We start from the raw sequence: 17,732 nt of genomic DNA, 5'->3' as shown, positions 1-17,732 counted from the left end.
ATGCCATTTCCTCTCAGTTGGTATCTCAGGCTTTGCCTCTTGTAGGTCATTTATTTATATGTCTGTGGCCTCCTGCGTAAGCAGCTTCTCCAAAAGTTTTGGTCCTAAAATACAATGGCAAGCCTAAGAAAATACAGTAAATTATGGAAAGTTAGCAGCCTTGTTTGTGGTGTACGTGTGAAGTAAAACATCTCTGTGCAGTTTCCATGGGAAAGCTTTCTTCTCTTTTTGCTTAAATAGGCATTCAAGTGTACATAAATGGAGTCTTTAAAGAACGTGCTGACTTGAAGCCTGGGATTTTATGAAGGAATACTGTAAATAAAGCTTGTTTGTTTATACAAATGAAATTCAGTTCTTAGATGCACTCTGGCCCAATTTCTGTCTGACCCAGTGCTGCTCTGTAGACTTAGATTATACTTCAGGGGAGAGCAAGATAAACTCAGTTTATTCTTTTATCCTACATAAATCCACCTACTCATCATTAAAAATAGCAGGAGCATGGAAAACTGGTATCACAATAAGCAGTTGTTCCAAGGGTTCATATTCCCTTTTTTTTCCAAGTTGGCTGACAAAACAGGTTTCTGAATGACCGTGTTATCCCTGACCATTCATTGGGTGGGCATTCAGAGGGTGAAAGCATCAAACAGCTCAAGTGCTCTCAGCTTTACATTTGCTGTTGCTCTGTATGAGGTCAAGTGCATCATCAGATTATATGCAGGTGCATTTTGTGCAAGCCACAGCTGCAGCTTCAGTTTGTGCTCAGCACAAGAGTGCCATGGTGAGGAAGTGTCAGGCTGGTGAGCTGGACCATGGCATTTTCAGCTTCAGCCAAACCTTCTCCTTGAGTATCAGCAAATTGATGATGTCTGTCATGTGTATCATTGAGGCCCCCACTGCAAGAAAGACCTTGAGGTGCTGGAGCATGTGCAGAGAAGGGCAATGGAGCTGTGAAGGGTCTGGGGCACAAGTGCTGTGGGGCATGGCTGAGGGAGCTGGGGGTGCTTAGCCTGGAGAAAAGGAGTCTCTGGTGTGACATTGTCACTCTCCACAGCTGCCTGAAGGGCGGTGTAGCCAGGTGGGGATTGACCTCTTCTCCCAGATAACAGGTGATAGGACAAGAGCAAATGGCTGCAAGTTGCACCTGGAGAGGTCTGGTCTGGAAATTTAGAAAAATTTCTTCTCCAAAAGGGTTGTCAAGCCAGGCTGCCCAGGAGGTAATGAAGTCACCACCCTTACAGGTATTTCTAAGGTGTGTGGATGTGGCACTTAGGGCATGGTTTAGTGATGGGCTTGGCAGTGATGGGTTAATTGTTGGACTTGATGAACCTGAAGGTCTTTTCCAACCTTAACAGTTCTGTGATTCTATGATTACACTTACAGATTAAAAGATTGCATTTCTTAGTCTAATAAAAGGATATTTGAAAAGAAAAAGGGACAGTTGTGTTACTATTTAGACATATCAGTTGTAGTATGTCAAAGACTTGCTGTTCTATTCAGTAAATTTTGTGTGCCCTAATGATTTTTTTTTTTGACATTAACCATTTTCTACTCATCCATTTTTTATTAATTATTCAGATTTCTTTCACATTTTAGGCATAATATCTGTTACTATATTTAAAATTCTTTAAAAAATTACAGCTTTCACAATTTTCATGAAACTTTTGAGTTCCAGCTATGCTACCATGAATCTCACTATAAAATTTACATGGAAATGTTGCATCCTTTTTATATCTTCTCTTCTTGATAGGTGTAATTAAGGTAATATTTTTTTTTTAAATTTGAGTTGTATTTAAGGGGGTTTTTTGCTTATTTGTAAAAGTCTCAAGTTGTATTTGCCTGTATTACAGGATTTTTCATGCACATTAGTCATCTTTTAAGAACAGTTTTCCAAAACCTAACTTATTTGCATGACATATATTCACCTCACAAAGCTTTTTGCGTGACTTTGTCTCTGTTGCATGTTATCTTAAACTTGCAATGAAATTCATAAAAATGAGAGTAAGGAACAGAAGTATAAAAACCAGGGACATCATTCTTCTCTGGGTGTGTGTGCAGGTGTTCAGACACTTGCAAGGCTCAGAGGATTCTTTCTGAGGAAGAACTCCAGCATAGGTGCAGCTAAAGGCTGAGGTGGTGAGCTGGGCCGCTTGTTTAGCTCTGGTTTTTGATAGTTTTGCATCAGAAACTGAACAGAAATGATTTCCTTGCCTGAAATGGAGTAAATCTGACATTTTGTTGCCGCTGGTGGGCCGGTCCTCAGAGCAGAAAAGGGGCAATGCACTGTGACAGCCAGAACGAGAAGAGATGTGGTGAGCCAGACGTGTGAAGCTTACGAAGAAGTTAATTTGATTTTATACACCATTAAATCAAAACTGATTTTCTGTGGGAGTGTCAGCTGATCAGAATTATATGGGAACAATAGAAAGGAAAATGGAAAAAGCTATGTTTTGTTAGAATACTTAGTGATTGCACTTGTCCTTGTAGTGTGTTCTGCAGTTGATTTACCAGCAAAACTTAATAACAAAATTATTTTGATTGTAAGATATAACAGGTGAAGTAGATAGGACTTTTAATTAGAATGTTCCCGGTACATTCCTTTATTTTTACATAGTTCTTCTGCATACAGTACAGAATACAGTACATATCATGATAGTTGCACTTCTTGAGTCATATTTTTCATGTAGTTTTCTTTAAACGTCTCCCTGGATAATTAAGTCTGACTCTTAAGTTATGGTATGTTAGTTTCTGACAGGTGCCTGCCAGGGATCTTCAGTGCTGTCATGCATTATGTGGATTTCAGCCAAGACAGAAGGGCCTGGGTATTTGTTTCTGGTCACTTCTCATTAAAGCTTTGACTGTAGGAAAGAAAAACAACTATTTAAAGATGAGGAGTATAGGTGCTATAGGAAGTGCATGGAAATAAAATCTGTTAGGCAATTAGTTTTTCAGTGATTTTGTGTAGATACTCTGTATATGTGTGAACCGTACATATGTGCAGTTTGATATATAGTAAATATTCTTTCTGCAAAAAAGTATTCTCGTATATTGACAAGAGGAATGCACAGAAGAGATTGGAGAAGTTGGCATGGTATAAGTGGAGTATAATAGCACTTTGCTGCAAGACAACTGCTTTGTAGGAATGAAAGGTTAGAATTTAATGTAGGTGGTTCTTGGATAACTGGGATTAAGTGGCGTTCTAGAAATACTGTGAAACACAGTCACTGTCTGATTTGGCTTTATTAGAGAACTCCATTATACATTCATGAAAGCTGCTAGTTCTATATTAGAGCATGAAATTACAGTAAGGAACTTGCACAAAAAAATGTCCTCCCTTTCTCGAGAGAAAAGGGTAGAGAGAAATACATGGGTTTGGAAGGAGCTGAGATTTAATAGCTCAGATAAATACCTTTGCTTAATCAGTTACAAAATAAACAGCTACATAAAAATAGGAAGTCAGCTCCATAGTCTTGTCTTTTGAGTAATACTCATAATTGTTCCATTAAGCTGGGTAAAACTCTGCATTCATTTAGCCCACTGTCATGTCTGTATCAATAGGTAGTAGTGGATGCCTGTAGAAAAGCATGGCAGAGCATGTAGTCCTGTTCCCATTGTATGTTCTACCATCCTCAAGGATTTCTTTACCCAGTACTGGTACATTTCTGTTAAGTAATCTTACCTGGCTTTCCTTCTATTCACTTGCTTTTTCAACCAACAGCACAACATCATAAAATTCTGTGGCAAGGGATCACCCAGGTGTGGTGTGAATAAAAAACTCAGTTGGCTTTTTGCATTCCTGCCTCCTCCTAGCTCAAGTTGGGTGTTACCCTCTACCTTTTGTATGAAGAGAGGCAGGAAATAGTTAATCTACTGATCCCCTCCATAACCTTTGTTTTATGATCCTCCTTTTCTCTTGCTCTGCTCACTCCTTCCTTCTCCAGAACCTCTCCATCTTTCTGATCACCCTTGTCCCGCTTCTTTCTCTCTTTTCTGTTTCTGTGATTTTCCTTCTCTTTCCTTTTCTCTTACTCACCGTGCATTTATATGGTGGTGTAGTGGTATTGTGTGATTTACTCTTTATTCTGCTTCTAACAGCACCTGATTTTGTTTTTTGCATACAGATGAAGACTAGTTACAGTGTTGTTTTAACACCATCATCTCCTTTCAATCTGTTTTTTAGAGCCTATGTTTTTTGTGGTAGTAAAATTGTGTCTTTTTCTTCACATATTTCTCCTTTCATGTTTGTCAGCACTGACTTTTCACCTGGTATGTTATCTCCCAGTCTCCTAGTACTGTCTGCAGTTCCTCATAATTGTGCCTTATGTTTCCTTTCCTGACTAAATTGTTAACACTAACAGACCTTTCCATCTTCCTTTGCTCACTTTTCATATCATCTAGGAATATGAACAACACGGGTCAGAACACCCATTTCTGTGCACTTCTCAGGTGACTTCACCCTAATGGTATTCATCATTTGTCCCTGTCCTTTTCTTTGTATCTTGGCCTGCTGTTTATCCACTCATGGGTCTTTTCTCCTTCTGTGGTAATTCAGGGCCTTTTATGCCTTTGAAAAACCTTCCCAAATACCTGTAGATAAGTTGAGCAGTGTGTGTCACTTGAATTTTTCTTGTCCATGTGGTTTTGATAACTTAAGAAAATAGGAGACTCGAGAAGCACAAGTTTGGCTTCTACCCAGTATATCATATTTACTCAAGTCCTCTAATTTTGGACTATTTGTGAATTTTTATAATTCTGTTAACAGTCTCTACCAATTTGTAATGTATGGACATGAGATTTATCTGTCCTCTCAGACCTCCAGACCTTTTTTGACATCACACTTCTCTGGTACCAAGCTGTTTTAAGCAGGAGGTTACAAGCTATTTAAGAGTTTAACTTTCTCACACTTGAGTTTCTCTGGAACTTGGGTGTGAATGTAATCTGGGGCTGCTGATTTGGTTGTGTTTTGTTCATTTGTTCATTTCCTTACTGGCTGACATATATGCATGAGTTGAATCTCTTGGTACATCTCTTGGAAGGCCAGATTCTGTTACGGCAACATCTTTAAGCACTTCAATTTCATTTATTCTTTGTGACTTTATTTCTTCTGAGTATTTGTACTTTTTGACCATATTTTGCATTGTTTGACAAATGTTTATTTCAAGGGTCACAGATAATTTGTTCTTCAAATTAATTTTGTGTTTGTTTTATTCTGCTTTTACCTGTTAGCATTAAGGTTTATTTCTGTCTGGTTTTTCCCTTTGGATGAGTCTCCAATCTTTTGAGCATTTACTTCTAAGAGCAAATATATATCCTTTGAATAGCAAAAAGAAACAACTGCTTTCATATGTTTTATATAATCACAGATGTGTGGTGTCTCATCTGTTTCCTTCTGACTGGTTTGTCCTAATGAATATCCAAGGAGGTTTCTTTTATGGTTTGGTATGTTGCCTTCAGCCCCTGTTGATAAGCAATCTGGCAAAGCTAAGTGGATGGCATGATGAAATCAGTCCTTTCACCTGCAAGCAAACTTTGTTTTCAGGGATGCTGGTTGTCAGACTCGTTATGGATGCATCTGTGGTGTAACTCTTCATTTCTGCCTCTGAACTACTATTAAGGGATTCAATAATCTCTTAAAGATCATTCAAATTCTATTATTACTACTATGAGCTCCTCTCTTCTTGAATCTCTACACTTGTCTTTCCTTACAAGCTTCACTCCTGAATGTATTCTTGCCCAGTCTTTTCTGCTTTCTCTTACTACTTACCTCATCACTACTTTCACTCATTCTTTACCCTGCCTTTTAGGCTTTGAAGAGGTTCCTAGTTGCATCTTGTCTCACATTGACTCTCTCCTTCAAATCTAGTAAAAAGTTTGTTAAATAATTGCTGTCCAACAGCAGAGCTCATTGTGTGTTTACATAGCCTAGATAAGAGGAAATAATACATTCCTTGAATAAACACTGTCTCTTTAAGAAGTTAACCTTTACCTGGAGTGGGAAAATATGGCTATGGCACTTCAGCAGCTAGGAAAAATAGAGCAGACTTGTCATGCTGTAGCTCATAGGACTGGAAATTTCCTGCAAGTAAACAATATTTTTAAAAAGACTTTCTGAAGATTGAGTTTTTCCATGATGGCCTTGGAATATCATTCTCATGATCCACTGATAAGGAAACAGAGTGACCGTGCTGTGACCGAGATATTCCAATGCACCCTTGGCAGACACCCACTGCCCTGTGGGGAAAATGGAAGTTAAGAAAGCAGAAGCAAAATTTGCTATGATCTAAGACCACAAACCTTCATCTGACTGAAGTATATCTATTTATGTACATTGTGGAGAAGGTGAAGGAAGTGAAGTGTTTTATCTCTTGAACTGACTGGCAAGCAGAATGCATTGATGAAACTGTTTCAAAATGAGAAGTTCATTTTTCTGTGTGTGCTTTGGAACACTTAGATTCACTGTGTCCGTGCAGTACACCTTTCTAAATTTTTAAATATCTATAGCAGAAATCTGTGAGACATTAAATACCAGAGTCTTGAGTTCCAGATGGTTTTTAAAAGTTGCTTTCATAGTCACTGTTCTTGGTCTATATGAACTGATTATGTCCATTAGCTGTAATTTCTGTCTGTTATTGTCAGTAAAGGTCCATGCATTTGGGAGGACATGCATTCTTGGAATCAAAATTAGCATCTTTTACAAAGTGATAACCCTACTTATGCTGCTGCTGCTGCTTTAAAATAAACATTAATTGCCAGCCTACATGATGATCTGCAATCTTGGCTCCACAACAGTTCCCTAGAACTCTCTTCCTTTATATTTTGCTTTTAGTCAGGTTGTTATATTTATGGTTGTGTCGTGCTTTGAACAGATTGTCAAAATTCATTTTGCTTTATGGTAAGTTGGGCAGCAAAGTCATCTTAATTTTTACAGCAGTCCAATGTTGAATTCTTCACTTAATTTGTAAAATCAATTGATACCATAGGTTTCTGGAAATGAAATGAAAATTTAATTTTTATTTCTGTTTGCTTCATATGGATTAAAGCTACCTGTTAATTCTGCAATCAGTAAACTGTTGAAAAACATGTCTATATATAACAATTTTTTCTACCTTTCTGTGTGACTTGAGTCAGAAATGGCAGTATCTGCAGAAAGAACTTCTGGAGGAAAAAGATATTGTTAGCAAAATTCAGAAAACACCTTTTGGACATGGGTGAATATGAATGTTTAAACTTCTGATATGTACTTGGTTTCACTAGTTCTGCCACTTCTATTTCCTGTTACAGTTTTGGTTTGTTTGTAATTTTGGAGACAGGTTTCTGTCATGCAGTATAATAAACTGAGCTGAAAACACCTGTCTCTCTTAAAAACTTGTGTGTTGATGGCTGCCCACTGCAGATCTCCAGATCTCTTGGTGCTTGATTACTGTTCTGTCTGTCCATCAGCCTGGCTGCACAGTCCATGCCTTGCATGGACTGGCAGGTAGAAACAGGCAAAAAAAGTTTACTAATCTCCTTGTGGGTAATTCACAATAAAAGGAGGTAGAGGGAGAGAAATATTAGAAGAGGAAGAAGGATTGTGATGCTTTTTTTTTTTTTTTTTTTTGGCACACAGGAAAAAAATTGCTAGCAGCTTAATGGCATTGTGCACTGACTCCTTTGTACATTTGTGGTTTTAGCCAGTTACAGTAGCACTAATTTAAGAACTATTGTCTTGCTGTTGTATAAACACTTCAAATGTTTGCTTGGCATCACCAATTCTGGAGATGTATAAAATGGAGAACTGTGTAGACATTGTGTTTCACATAAAAGCAAAATATTTGCTATAGATAAAGCTGCCTAGTAAGGAAATTCTAAACCACATCCCAAAGAGCATACCATCAAGAAGCTTAGTTTAGAAACATGAATACATGCCAAGTATCGTTATGTATATTTGACGTGAGAAAGAAATCCTGGAAGGTACCTATTTCATTCTGCTGCTGTGCTTGGATAAGTTTTTGTGATGTTCAGATTTAAATGGTGATTTAGAAATGCTGCTGTCTCCTGAGGGCCTTGTGCATTCCATAATAGTCCTGATTTTCATTAGCTCCTGAGCCTTTGCCCCTTGGCACCTGGCCCTGTTGTGGGCCTGCCTGCTACAGCCCAGTTCCAGCTAGGCAATGGAAAGTTACAGTGCTGAGAACTGTTTCTCACTTCAGTTTTTGTAACATCTTAGATGTGGAGACAATGATACAGTGATCATTTTCTCCTAACAGAGGTGTTGCAGAATGTCTGCCATAGAGCTACTCTCCTCTTACCCCACAGTTACCCCAAAGCAGGAGATGGGCTGATTCAGCTTTGCTGTGAGTGCTCATGTATCTTTAGCCTGGTGAGGAATGCTGTGCAAGTGCCTATGAATAAGTAGACAACATGGTTCACCCAATGGAAACATGTTTTTAATGCATTATATATGGTAAAAATAGCAAAGAGGTTCAAATGTCTCGTGTCTGTGTTTAAAAGGAAGAAGCTACACCTCAAACGTTGGCACGAGGCCTGTGAAAAGAATGGGCTCTCTGTAGATACCCACACTTTTGTATTCAGCCCTTGCTCAGTGCAAGGCATAGAGGTGCTGGAGGAGGGCATGAGCATGGGTTAAGGACATAATGAGCAGTCATATGGAATATGACCTAAATACATACCCACTGTTGGAATTAATGCACCAATTTATTAATTTAAGTTCCTTTTGTTAATTAGTGGTAATCATGTTGAATTAGGTAGCTCCTGACAAAAGGAATTCAGAAAGAAAACTTACATCTGTAAAAAGAGACTGGTTGGCATCTTTGATTTTGTTCTGTCAGAAACAAACAGGAAATCTTAGAAAGTTTTGAAAGTTATGGTAAATACCTTCTGTACAGGAGATGAATTTTTAGGGGTTACATGAACCAAATCAGCTGGATTGTGCCTGTGTGGTCATGGGAGGACAAATCCTCTCATCTGGCATCTAGAAGGTATTGTTGTAGGTGTTCAGTATTTTCAAAACAAGTTTTCACTGTGTCAAAACAAGTTTCAACAGGAAGACAAAAATACAAAGGCACACTGCTTATGTATGTGTGATCCATGCAAAAATACTTTGTACTTCAGAAAGTGAGTAATCAGGTGATGTTGATAAAGCCTGCAGAAGCTCTTTTATAATTCTAATATGTCTATAGTGTTGAAATAGTTTATATAACAAGATTTTATTGCAAAGTGTCAGCATGATAATACTAGTCTGGAAGTAATAGGTCAAAAACCTCAAGAAGCCTCAGTCTGTCCTTCACTCTGACCTACACCCTTCATAATTCCTGTTTTCACCAAATTTAATTGAAAGAGGGGAGAACATTGCTGTTCTAGCTAATTTATGAAGATCAGTCATCTGTAGAGTTGATGTTGTTCTATCAGGATTCAGTGGATTTGAAGAAACTTGTAGATGTCTTGAAGCAGTTCTTCTGAGGTACAGCAGGAAAGAAATATGGGATGCAAAATGATGTAAATCCTAGAGGTACAATTCCTTTAAAATAAGTGGACAGCAGCTGGGACAGATGCATGGGATTCTTGGTTGTATCTCATGCAGCTGGACAGGATACAATTCAGTCCTTACCTCAGTCCCAGGATTATTCAAACAAACTCAATTTACCTGCTGGACAATTCAGACAATAGAGAACTACTGAGGAGAATGGGGCACTAAATACAGACCTTACTCCAGAAGACTTGGAAGGATTAAGTAGAACTATTCAGAGATCCCCATGACTACAGGAGTGCCTGCCCAAGTCAGATCTATTAACTTGAAAAAGTTTTAGAAAGGAATTCATACATATTATGTATGCCTTGCCTAGAGTAGGAGAAAATTGATGTATTTGTCAAATATACTGGCTACTATGATTTTGAATACACTAAGGGTCTATAATTAGAGCCAGATATTTACAGAATTAAGTATCTGTTGCAATACTTACTAAAATATTTTATGAGAGTTAACTAAAATATTGAAATAATGGGTAGTATTTGAGAATAAAGTTTGCTCTCAAAGCCAGTAGAAGAAAAAAAATCCAAATGTGAGTCTGCCTTCAGATGAGAAGGAGCACAACACATGTGCCTGATGCAGTGAGAGAAGGTCTCCATGTCTTTGTGAAAAGATTAAGATTTTGGCTCAAGGACTTTAATTTGCCAATAAGGGCACTGGGCTGGTAGAGGTGTTGCTGTACTGCTAAGTCTGTTCTTGGTGTGGACCATCTTGATGATTTCCTCCCCTTCATTTTCCTCAAATAATTTCTTGATGGAAAAAGCACTTGAAAGTCCCACATCTTGAGCTGAAACAAATAAAAGATGAGTGCAAATAAATGGGTGAATTTGAGATCAGCATGCTGGAAATTTTGGCAGTTATAAACTGAGGAGTTTAAGGGGAATATATTTGGTGAATTACTTGGGGAGATGATTCATCACCCCATGATGATTGCCCTTGTCCCAGGCATAAAAAGCAGAAATCTCATTGATACAGTGTGTTGTATGTATGCTTTTTTCCTCACAGAGTTTGAGTCTTGATCTTCTGCTCTGAATTTACCACATGAAGATTTTAAGTGAAATATAAACACCTAAACAACCCTTTTAACTTTATTACACCAGCAGCAATAACTAGAACACAATTGTGTAGCTGGCTGTAGTACCAGTCCAGCAAAAGCAACAGCAGAAATTGAGTGTGTTGGTGTTAGAATGCTATCTCCAAAAATATATGGGACGTGTTGTTTGATGGGAAGATTGCAGCTACATAATTTTAAATCTTTGCAGATTTTCAGCATAGATATGTGAAGGCAAAAGGCATTAGCAAGTGGTCAATGCAGATTTTCTACCAACTGCATTTAAAAAACCCAGCACTAAATTACCCTGGGAAAAAAAAGCAGTACAATTAGAATGAAATTTCACTAAAGCATGTGAATTCTGAGTCAAGTATGTTTTAAGCACGGCAAACCCACACCCTGGGATTTAGACATGTATGGGCTTCTGGAGACCTTGTACCACACTCAGTGTTTCATATCACTGGAAAATATGTAAACAGCAGGTGAGCCAATTCTACCTTCTTTTAGATACTTACCACTTGCAATTATAGCAGGACTTTCTTTCCACTGGATAATAAAGTGAAGGAAAGAGAAGTGCTTTACTCTCAACAGATGTCCTTGAGCGTAGCACCTGAAATTCATTGTACTGTGTCAAGTATATATAGTGGTTAACTACAGCAAAATGTGTTGTTTTCTGGAATGATGCAGAAAAATTTCCATAGAAACCTCATAACTTACTACCTTGAACTTAGAAAATGACCATTTGAGGGAATAAAAGCGAATAGACAAAAAACAATGGAGTCTTATAAGAAGCTCAGCAAAGTGTAAGATGTGTGCCCATAAGTGTATGAAGATTGGCACCTACTCTAGGCTGAAAAGAAAGCAACTTTTTCAACACTGTTTAAGCTGGAATCAAAACCATTGTGAGAAGGATGCAACACTCAGTGTGTGTTTTACTTTCTTTACATGAGTGTTGATTGTACTCAACACTCACGTGAAGAATATCTGTGTACTTTGTACAAATGAGTTTCCCTGTACTTACAGCAGAATTTATGCAGGTCTTCTGAGCTTGGTATAAGGTCAGCGTGATACCAACCCACCAAGAACACGGTAGATGAAAGCTGGAGAAAGAAGGATCTCCATCTTTCCCACAAAGGAGAAAAGGCTTTGATCAAAAGCTGATTTCTGCCATTTGACAGAGCCCTGAGAGACCACAGGTCATGTTAGCTTTCTTCACCTTCAGTGTAATTCAACAGGTACCTAAATTACTGTTGTTGGGTTTTTTAATAACAGTTCTCCAGAGCTGAAAAACATATCTAGTGTATATAAAAGTAATAATTTCAAAGTAGGTTGGAGATAACTTGAGAATATCATGTGGCAAAGTTTCTGGAAAAAAAAAAAACTTTCAGATACTTTTAGATGAATCCTTATGGTATAGCACAGATCATAGTTATTGAGGGTGTAATTCATGTGAATGTGTTAATATGGATAGAGTATGAGGAATGTATCTTTTTCCAAAGTTCCTGTTTATATTCATTGTTTCTCTGTGCCTGTACGTACAGGATGCTAGAGCAAGAGTGTTGTCTCTTGATTTAAAATCTTTCCATAAGGAATAGCATTTTATGTGAAAGATGCCTTTACCATGCAGTCTATAGCAGAGTGTTGTCCTTCAAAAATTTTTCTGTTTCTCTCAAAATTATTTCATGTCATCTGTCATGACATAATATTTTTGTATGGTCCTATTTGGGCAGAAACATGTAAACTTTGACTTCAGTGCGAGATGGTCAATAGATGAAACTTACTCAGAAGGTGATTGCTGCTTCTTTTCCTCCTTACTGGTGATCTCTGCGGAGATTGTTGTAATTAAAATGTTGTCATTTCCATTTCACAGGAAATTCAGGTATTTTAACACATGGTTTTGTCCCAAACTTTGGACAAAAAGAAAAAATTTAGAAAAAGGTTCCCAATGTTCATTAAGGAGTTTCACTTACCTTCTCCTACTTCCCCATCTTTCCTCCTCAATCTACTAAATGTGCTGTAGCTGAGACAGTCCTATCAGGCATACTGGCCTTTTGGATCTCTTAGCAGGGCCTGGTTTGGTTTGGTTTGGTTTGGGGGGTTAAGGGAGCAGTGTTAATTTATTTTTTTGTGGTATGTGTGATGAACCAGAATTATCTCTGATTTTGTTTCATCTGAGATACTTAAGGTATATGGGAGAGGGACAGAACTGGAGGAGCATAGCCTGAGTACACTTGTGGTACTGCGTTTGCTTCAGTCTGGAGAAGGCCAAAATGATAAGGGCAACTTTAAAAATGTACTTTAAGGTATAAAAAGAGAAAAAGCAGACATTTAAAATGAAGTACTAAAGGAATTTTTGTGTGTTTGGAACATGGCCAAGGGTTCATATGAGCTACCAGTGAAGTAACATCCTCTTTGAAACAGTACATCTGATCAGAATGTAGGGAGGCGTTACTGAGTTTTGCAGCAAAGGATACAAGCTCTCCTGCAGGAATCAGTGAAAAGAAAGGATGCAAGTGTAGATAAAGTTGGTGTGGGAGGATGTTTGTGGTATCATAGGCATTCATTCTGGAGTTTACCTAACAGAAAAGGCATATATAATTACTGCATATAATGCACTAAGTGTGGGTTTAATACAGAGCACAGCAATGCTATAAAGAAAAAGAAATAAGATGTAGGAAAATAATTCTGATTGTATCCCACTTAATGATTAAGAATTTCTAGAGTTTTGGAAGAGGGAAGTTTTAAGTAACATTTATCTGGTCGATTAAGATCACGTGCATGGAAGAGAGTCTGCAGAGAAGCTATCAAAGGGGAAGGGGGAAGCTGTTTAAAATAAGCAAGCAGAGAAGCATAATTAAATGTTAGGACAGATAAAGCAAGGACAAGTAAAAGGGATAGATCCTGCCATTGACAACATGCAGGTGGTACTCCACGAGCTAGCAAAAGACATAGAATTAAACAGGACTTACACAAGCTACAATTTCAAAGGTATGGTAGAAAAAACACAGATACAGAAATGGCACTCAGCTGTTGGGATCAGGAGACAGGCACACCTTCTCAGCTGGGTTATGTTTGTGTGTGTGCCAGCATGAACAATCACTTTTGCAGGCATGATTATGAGGGTTGTTTTCTGAACTTTGCTTCCATAAACCAAAGTGTGTTCTCTAAATACACAGCACAATCTGTATATGCTATAAAATGTGTGTGCTGGTTGTCCTCTTTATTATGGTTGTTTCCATTTCTGGGATCAACTCCTCAGTCCAGAAATGCTTTTACTTTCCATTGCTCCTTTAACCTTTGGACAGCATCTCATATGTATTTATATCTTGTGCACAAAAGCTGACTGCAGCTATCTGTTAATTAATTTGCCAGGCACAGCCTCACAAAGAGAGAGGAGCGTTCCCTTCATGGCCTTGCAATGTTTTTAGGTGTGAGGAAGTATGGTTGCTGTTCAGTGGATGCCAAAGCTTCTGCTGCAGTTATGAAACACATCATGATTGTGAAGCTGATCAGTGTGTGTTTGTTTCAGGAGGTAAACCAGGAGAGAGATCAGGAATCTAATAAATGACATTGCAGCTAGTCTCACTTTAGATTTCTTCTAACAGGAGAGAAATTTATAGAGACCAGTAATAGAAATAGAAAACAAAATTTAAAAAACATAGAGAAATTGAAAGTTTGGTGCAAAACATAGTAGGCAGAAACCAAAGGAAGAATGATAAAGCAATTTCTAATGTAAGTGGCAAGTAAAGGGCATCCCTGGGACATGTAAAACACCATTATTACATGGTTGAGTATCTCAGCAAAAAAACCTCAAAGGTACAGTTGTAACTCAATTTTGGATACGTAGGATTAGCTCATTTTATGGATTTATGAGTCACTTGATCCTTTGCAAAAACATAGACTAAGATCCAAAATATCCAAAGCTCACTTTAAAAAATAGCATTATCCTATAAATTTTGAAGTTTAATAAAAGGACTTACTGTTCATACAATGTTTTTAGTATTTTATTTGTTGCATTACATGTAAACTGCTGCCATCAGCAGTGACAGTGTTGTGTCAAGGTTTCTGAGACAGATAAAGAGCTTATCTCCTACACGTATTCTGACTTCTCTTTACTATTTTCCTGCTCCATTGCCTTGTCTGTCTTTGGGCCTTTTGTACCATTTGTGAAGCCTTCTTCACATAGGGGAAATAGAAAACATGAGAAACATCAAGTGCTTCAATTCATGCTTTAAGATTACTCCTTCCTAATCATATATTTTCTGTTCTTTTCACTAGGACATATTTCAAGACATTTGTCCCTCAGTTCCAGGAGGCAGCATTTGCTAATGGGAAGCTTTAGACAGCTTTGGGCATGGAAACTATTCTGGACAGATCCTTCAGTCTGCACATGTCAGCCCAGAAGAAGGATGCCTGGAAATGGGTTGGACTGTCTTGATAAGCGCTTTCTTGCCTCTGAACTGGTTTTGGTAGCTTCAGTTTTTGAAACAAAGACCTCATTAGCATGCTTAGAACTGAATATTTGATATTAGTCCTGCCCCTTTGCCTCTGCCACCACCATTCCTTTATATATCTGTTGGATTAAACTTAAAAAGGTGTGTATTGATAAAATTACACTTTCTTGTGCCAACAATGTCCTGTATGTTATGCCTTGTTTCCTTGTCTTTAGATGGTCTAAATTGGACTGCTCTTCCCCATGGAAATATTATGTAATGTGTACATTTAGTTAACATTTTCAGCTTATCCTAAGGAAACACAAAACTGCCGTATGTACCAGGAATGCCTAATGGACTGTACAGTGCCATATTCTGCCTCGGAGCTTTGTGTCTCACTGTGGTTACTCTCACAGGTAGGGATGTGAGTTGCACCCTTCAATTCTCAGTGCCTTTCCAGTTGGTCTGAAGTTAATATGGCAAGGTGTTTGAGGTTTGGTGGTTTTTCTAATACTTCTGTTGAAAGTTCATTTTATGTGAAGTGTTAGGTTTTTGCTTTATTTCCAGTTGTACAATTTTGGTGTTTTCCTAATGAGTGCCCCTTGCCATTACAAAATGTTCTATTTCTTTAGCACCAACATGCAAGTAACTAGTTATATAAACCAGTATAACAAAATAAAGCTCTTTCACAGGCCTGTAATTTTTCCAAATAAGATAAATACTGCTACGAAGCAAACTTTGAACAAAGGAATGAATGATGTCTTGGAAAATAGCTGATGAAATAATGTAGGACTACAGATATTTAGCTTAATGCTTAAGTTCACCATATCTTCTCAGAAAATATTTTTACGTGTATATAACTGGAAACATTACCTCCCCTAATTCTGAAATGCCAAATGCATAATCCTGCCTATTCATCCTTTCTTTCCTGCTTGTGTCAGGCGCTCCAGTTGGGACTAATGGTCACAATGTCACTTCCCCAATTAATTTGTGAATAGACCGAGGTACTTTCCAGTAAGGAATAAAATTAACAGAGTATGTTCTTCTAAATGGTATCTGGAAAATATGCCCTACTTCTGCTAAATACAAGGAACTAAATGAATAGTGTGCAGATGATACAGTGGAACTGGAAAACATTTTATTTTAAATTATGCACTACGGCATCACATGCAAGGAAGTCTCGTCAAGCTACTTGATTGGCAGTATTCTCCTACCCTTCCTACAACTTGTTATTTTGCATGAAAAGTAGTGCTTTTCAGGGTTTATATTCACCTAGGAAATACGGATGGGTTTTGCGTCGTGAAGCTTAATAATTAAGAATTATGCAAATAATTCGCCTCTAGAAACGGCAAGTATTTTTAGCTAGTTTGTGAGCAAAATTTAATTTATGTTTAATACTGAAGTTCTTGGCTGAAAATTAAGCTGCAAACAAAATCTGTATTGTAAGAATAAATAAAAGAATAAGAAGTTTTATTGTAAGTCTGCAGAGAAGGCGTATTCTGTCCTGTGACCCACCCTTTGTGATTCTCAGTGCATTATCTGAGCACTGTCAACAGTTTCAAAGGTCTGAGCCTGAATTGCCCCTGTGGTGACGCTGCCTGAGGCTTTTGCATGCTTAGAGCAGATGTGGAAGGTTATCACTGGTTGGGGGCTATGTACAGATTACCAATAGGATGGGGTTGTTAGGAATGTGTTTTGAGTTGGTTTATTTTTTAGCATTAGTTCCATTACATGGTTAATGACAATGGGAAGCTGTTATTAGTTCACATCGTAGGCAGTAGATTAAGAACTTAATGTTGCAACTTACTTTAAAAGTTTTTTGACTGATTACGAAAAGTAAAAGCATATTGACAGTAGTTTTATTTAACTATATAAGCACTCTTGGTTAAAACAGTGCTTGCTTATTTTGAATACAATACTTACCTGTAAGCTTTAAAACACAATGCCCTGAGTTTTATTATTAAGCTTAGAACTTTTTAATATTTTGATAGATATACTTTTTTGTAGTTTAGGGAGTTATTTTAGATAAGCATTAATACACAGACTATTGTTTTGTTTTTATTTTTTTACTTTTTACATAATGTTTTTGCTGACTTATGGCTGCTGCTTAGCTCTAATTTCAGTTTTGCTGTTTCTGAGGTTTGCTTTTTGTAGGTTTCTTAAAACTTTCTGATTTTCTGGATTCTCACAGAAGGTAATAGTTTTATGTGAATAGCAAAATCATAACTGAACGACCTCAAGTGACTAAGAACAAAATATTGTTTGGTATACTGGGATGGTCTCACATCTACATTTCTTCAGGTAAAAGCCAAAGCCACAAACACATGTTCAAGAATGAGACAACCTTGTGAATTGGGTGGGAGAGGAAGGATGGCTAATGAAAAACATTTGTTCTCATAGTGTTCAAAATCTGATAGAAACAACCTCTAGACATCTTCAAAAGGTATAAACCAAACCCTTAGGTTGCATCAGTACATTCCTGGAATCTTACATTTTATAACTTTGTCTTTGATTCAGTGTTGTACTGATTATTCCATGAGCACAGTGTGTGCTTTATATACCTGATTGCCCAAGTTATTTATTTTTTTATCTTTTCAGAAGTTACCATACTTCAAAGGCTAGCAATTGCAAGATAGTTTGAAAACAGGTCCACTCTTCAGAATTTAGATTTATTCTCAACCAAAAATGCAATCCTTCACCTCAGTCCTAGTAATTTTGGACA

At 37.6% G+C, this 17,732-nt stretch overlaps 1 protein-coding gene across 2 annotated transcripts in view; it reads left to right on the top strand.

Moving 5' to 3' along the window:
• BABAM2 (BRISC and BRCA1 A complex member 2) overlaps window positions 1-16,489 on the top strand; it is a 160,965-nt gene extending 144,476 nt beyond the window's left edge. For both annotated transcript variants that reach the window (XM_059841228.1, XM_059841230.1), the window contains one exon: window positions 14,856-16,489. In XM_059841228.1, coding sequence (XP_059697211.1) covers window positions 14,856-14,919 — 64 coding nt within the window. In that variant the 3' untranslated portion in view covers window positions 14,920-16,489. The remainder of the gene's footprint in view (window positions 1-14,855) is intronic.
• The last annotated feature ends 1,243 nt before the right edge of the window (window positions 16,490-17,732 follow it).

The sequence above is a fragment of the Haemorhous mexicanus genome, chromosome 3 (assembly GCF_027477595.1).
Source record: "Haemorhous mexicanus isolate bHaeMex1 chromosome 3, bHaeMex1.pri, whole genome shotgun sequence".
Classification (NCBI taxonomy): domain Eukaryota; kingdom Metazoa; phylum Chordata; class Aves; order Passeriformes; family Fringillidae; genus Haemorhous; species Haemorhous mexicanus.
The sequence above is the reverse complement of the archived record's forward strand: the minus strand, read 5'-3'. Positions and strand labels throughout refer to the sequence as shown.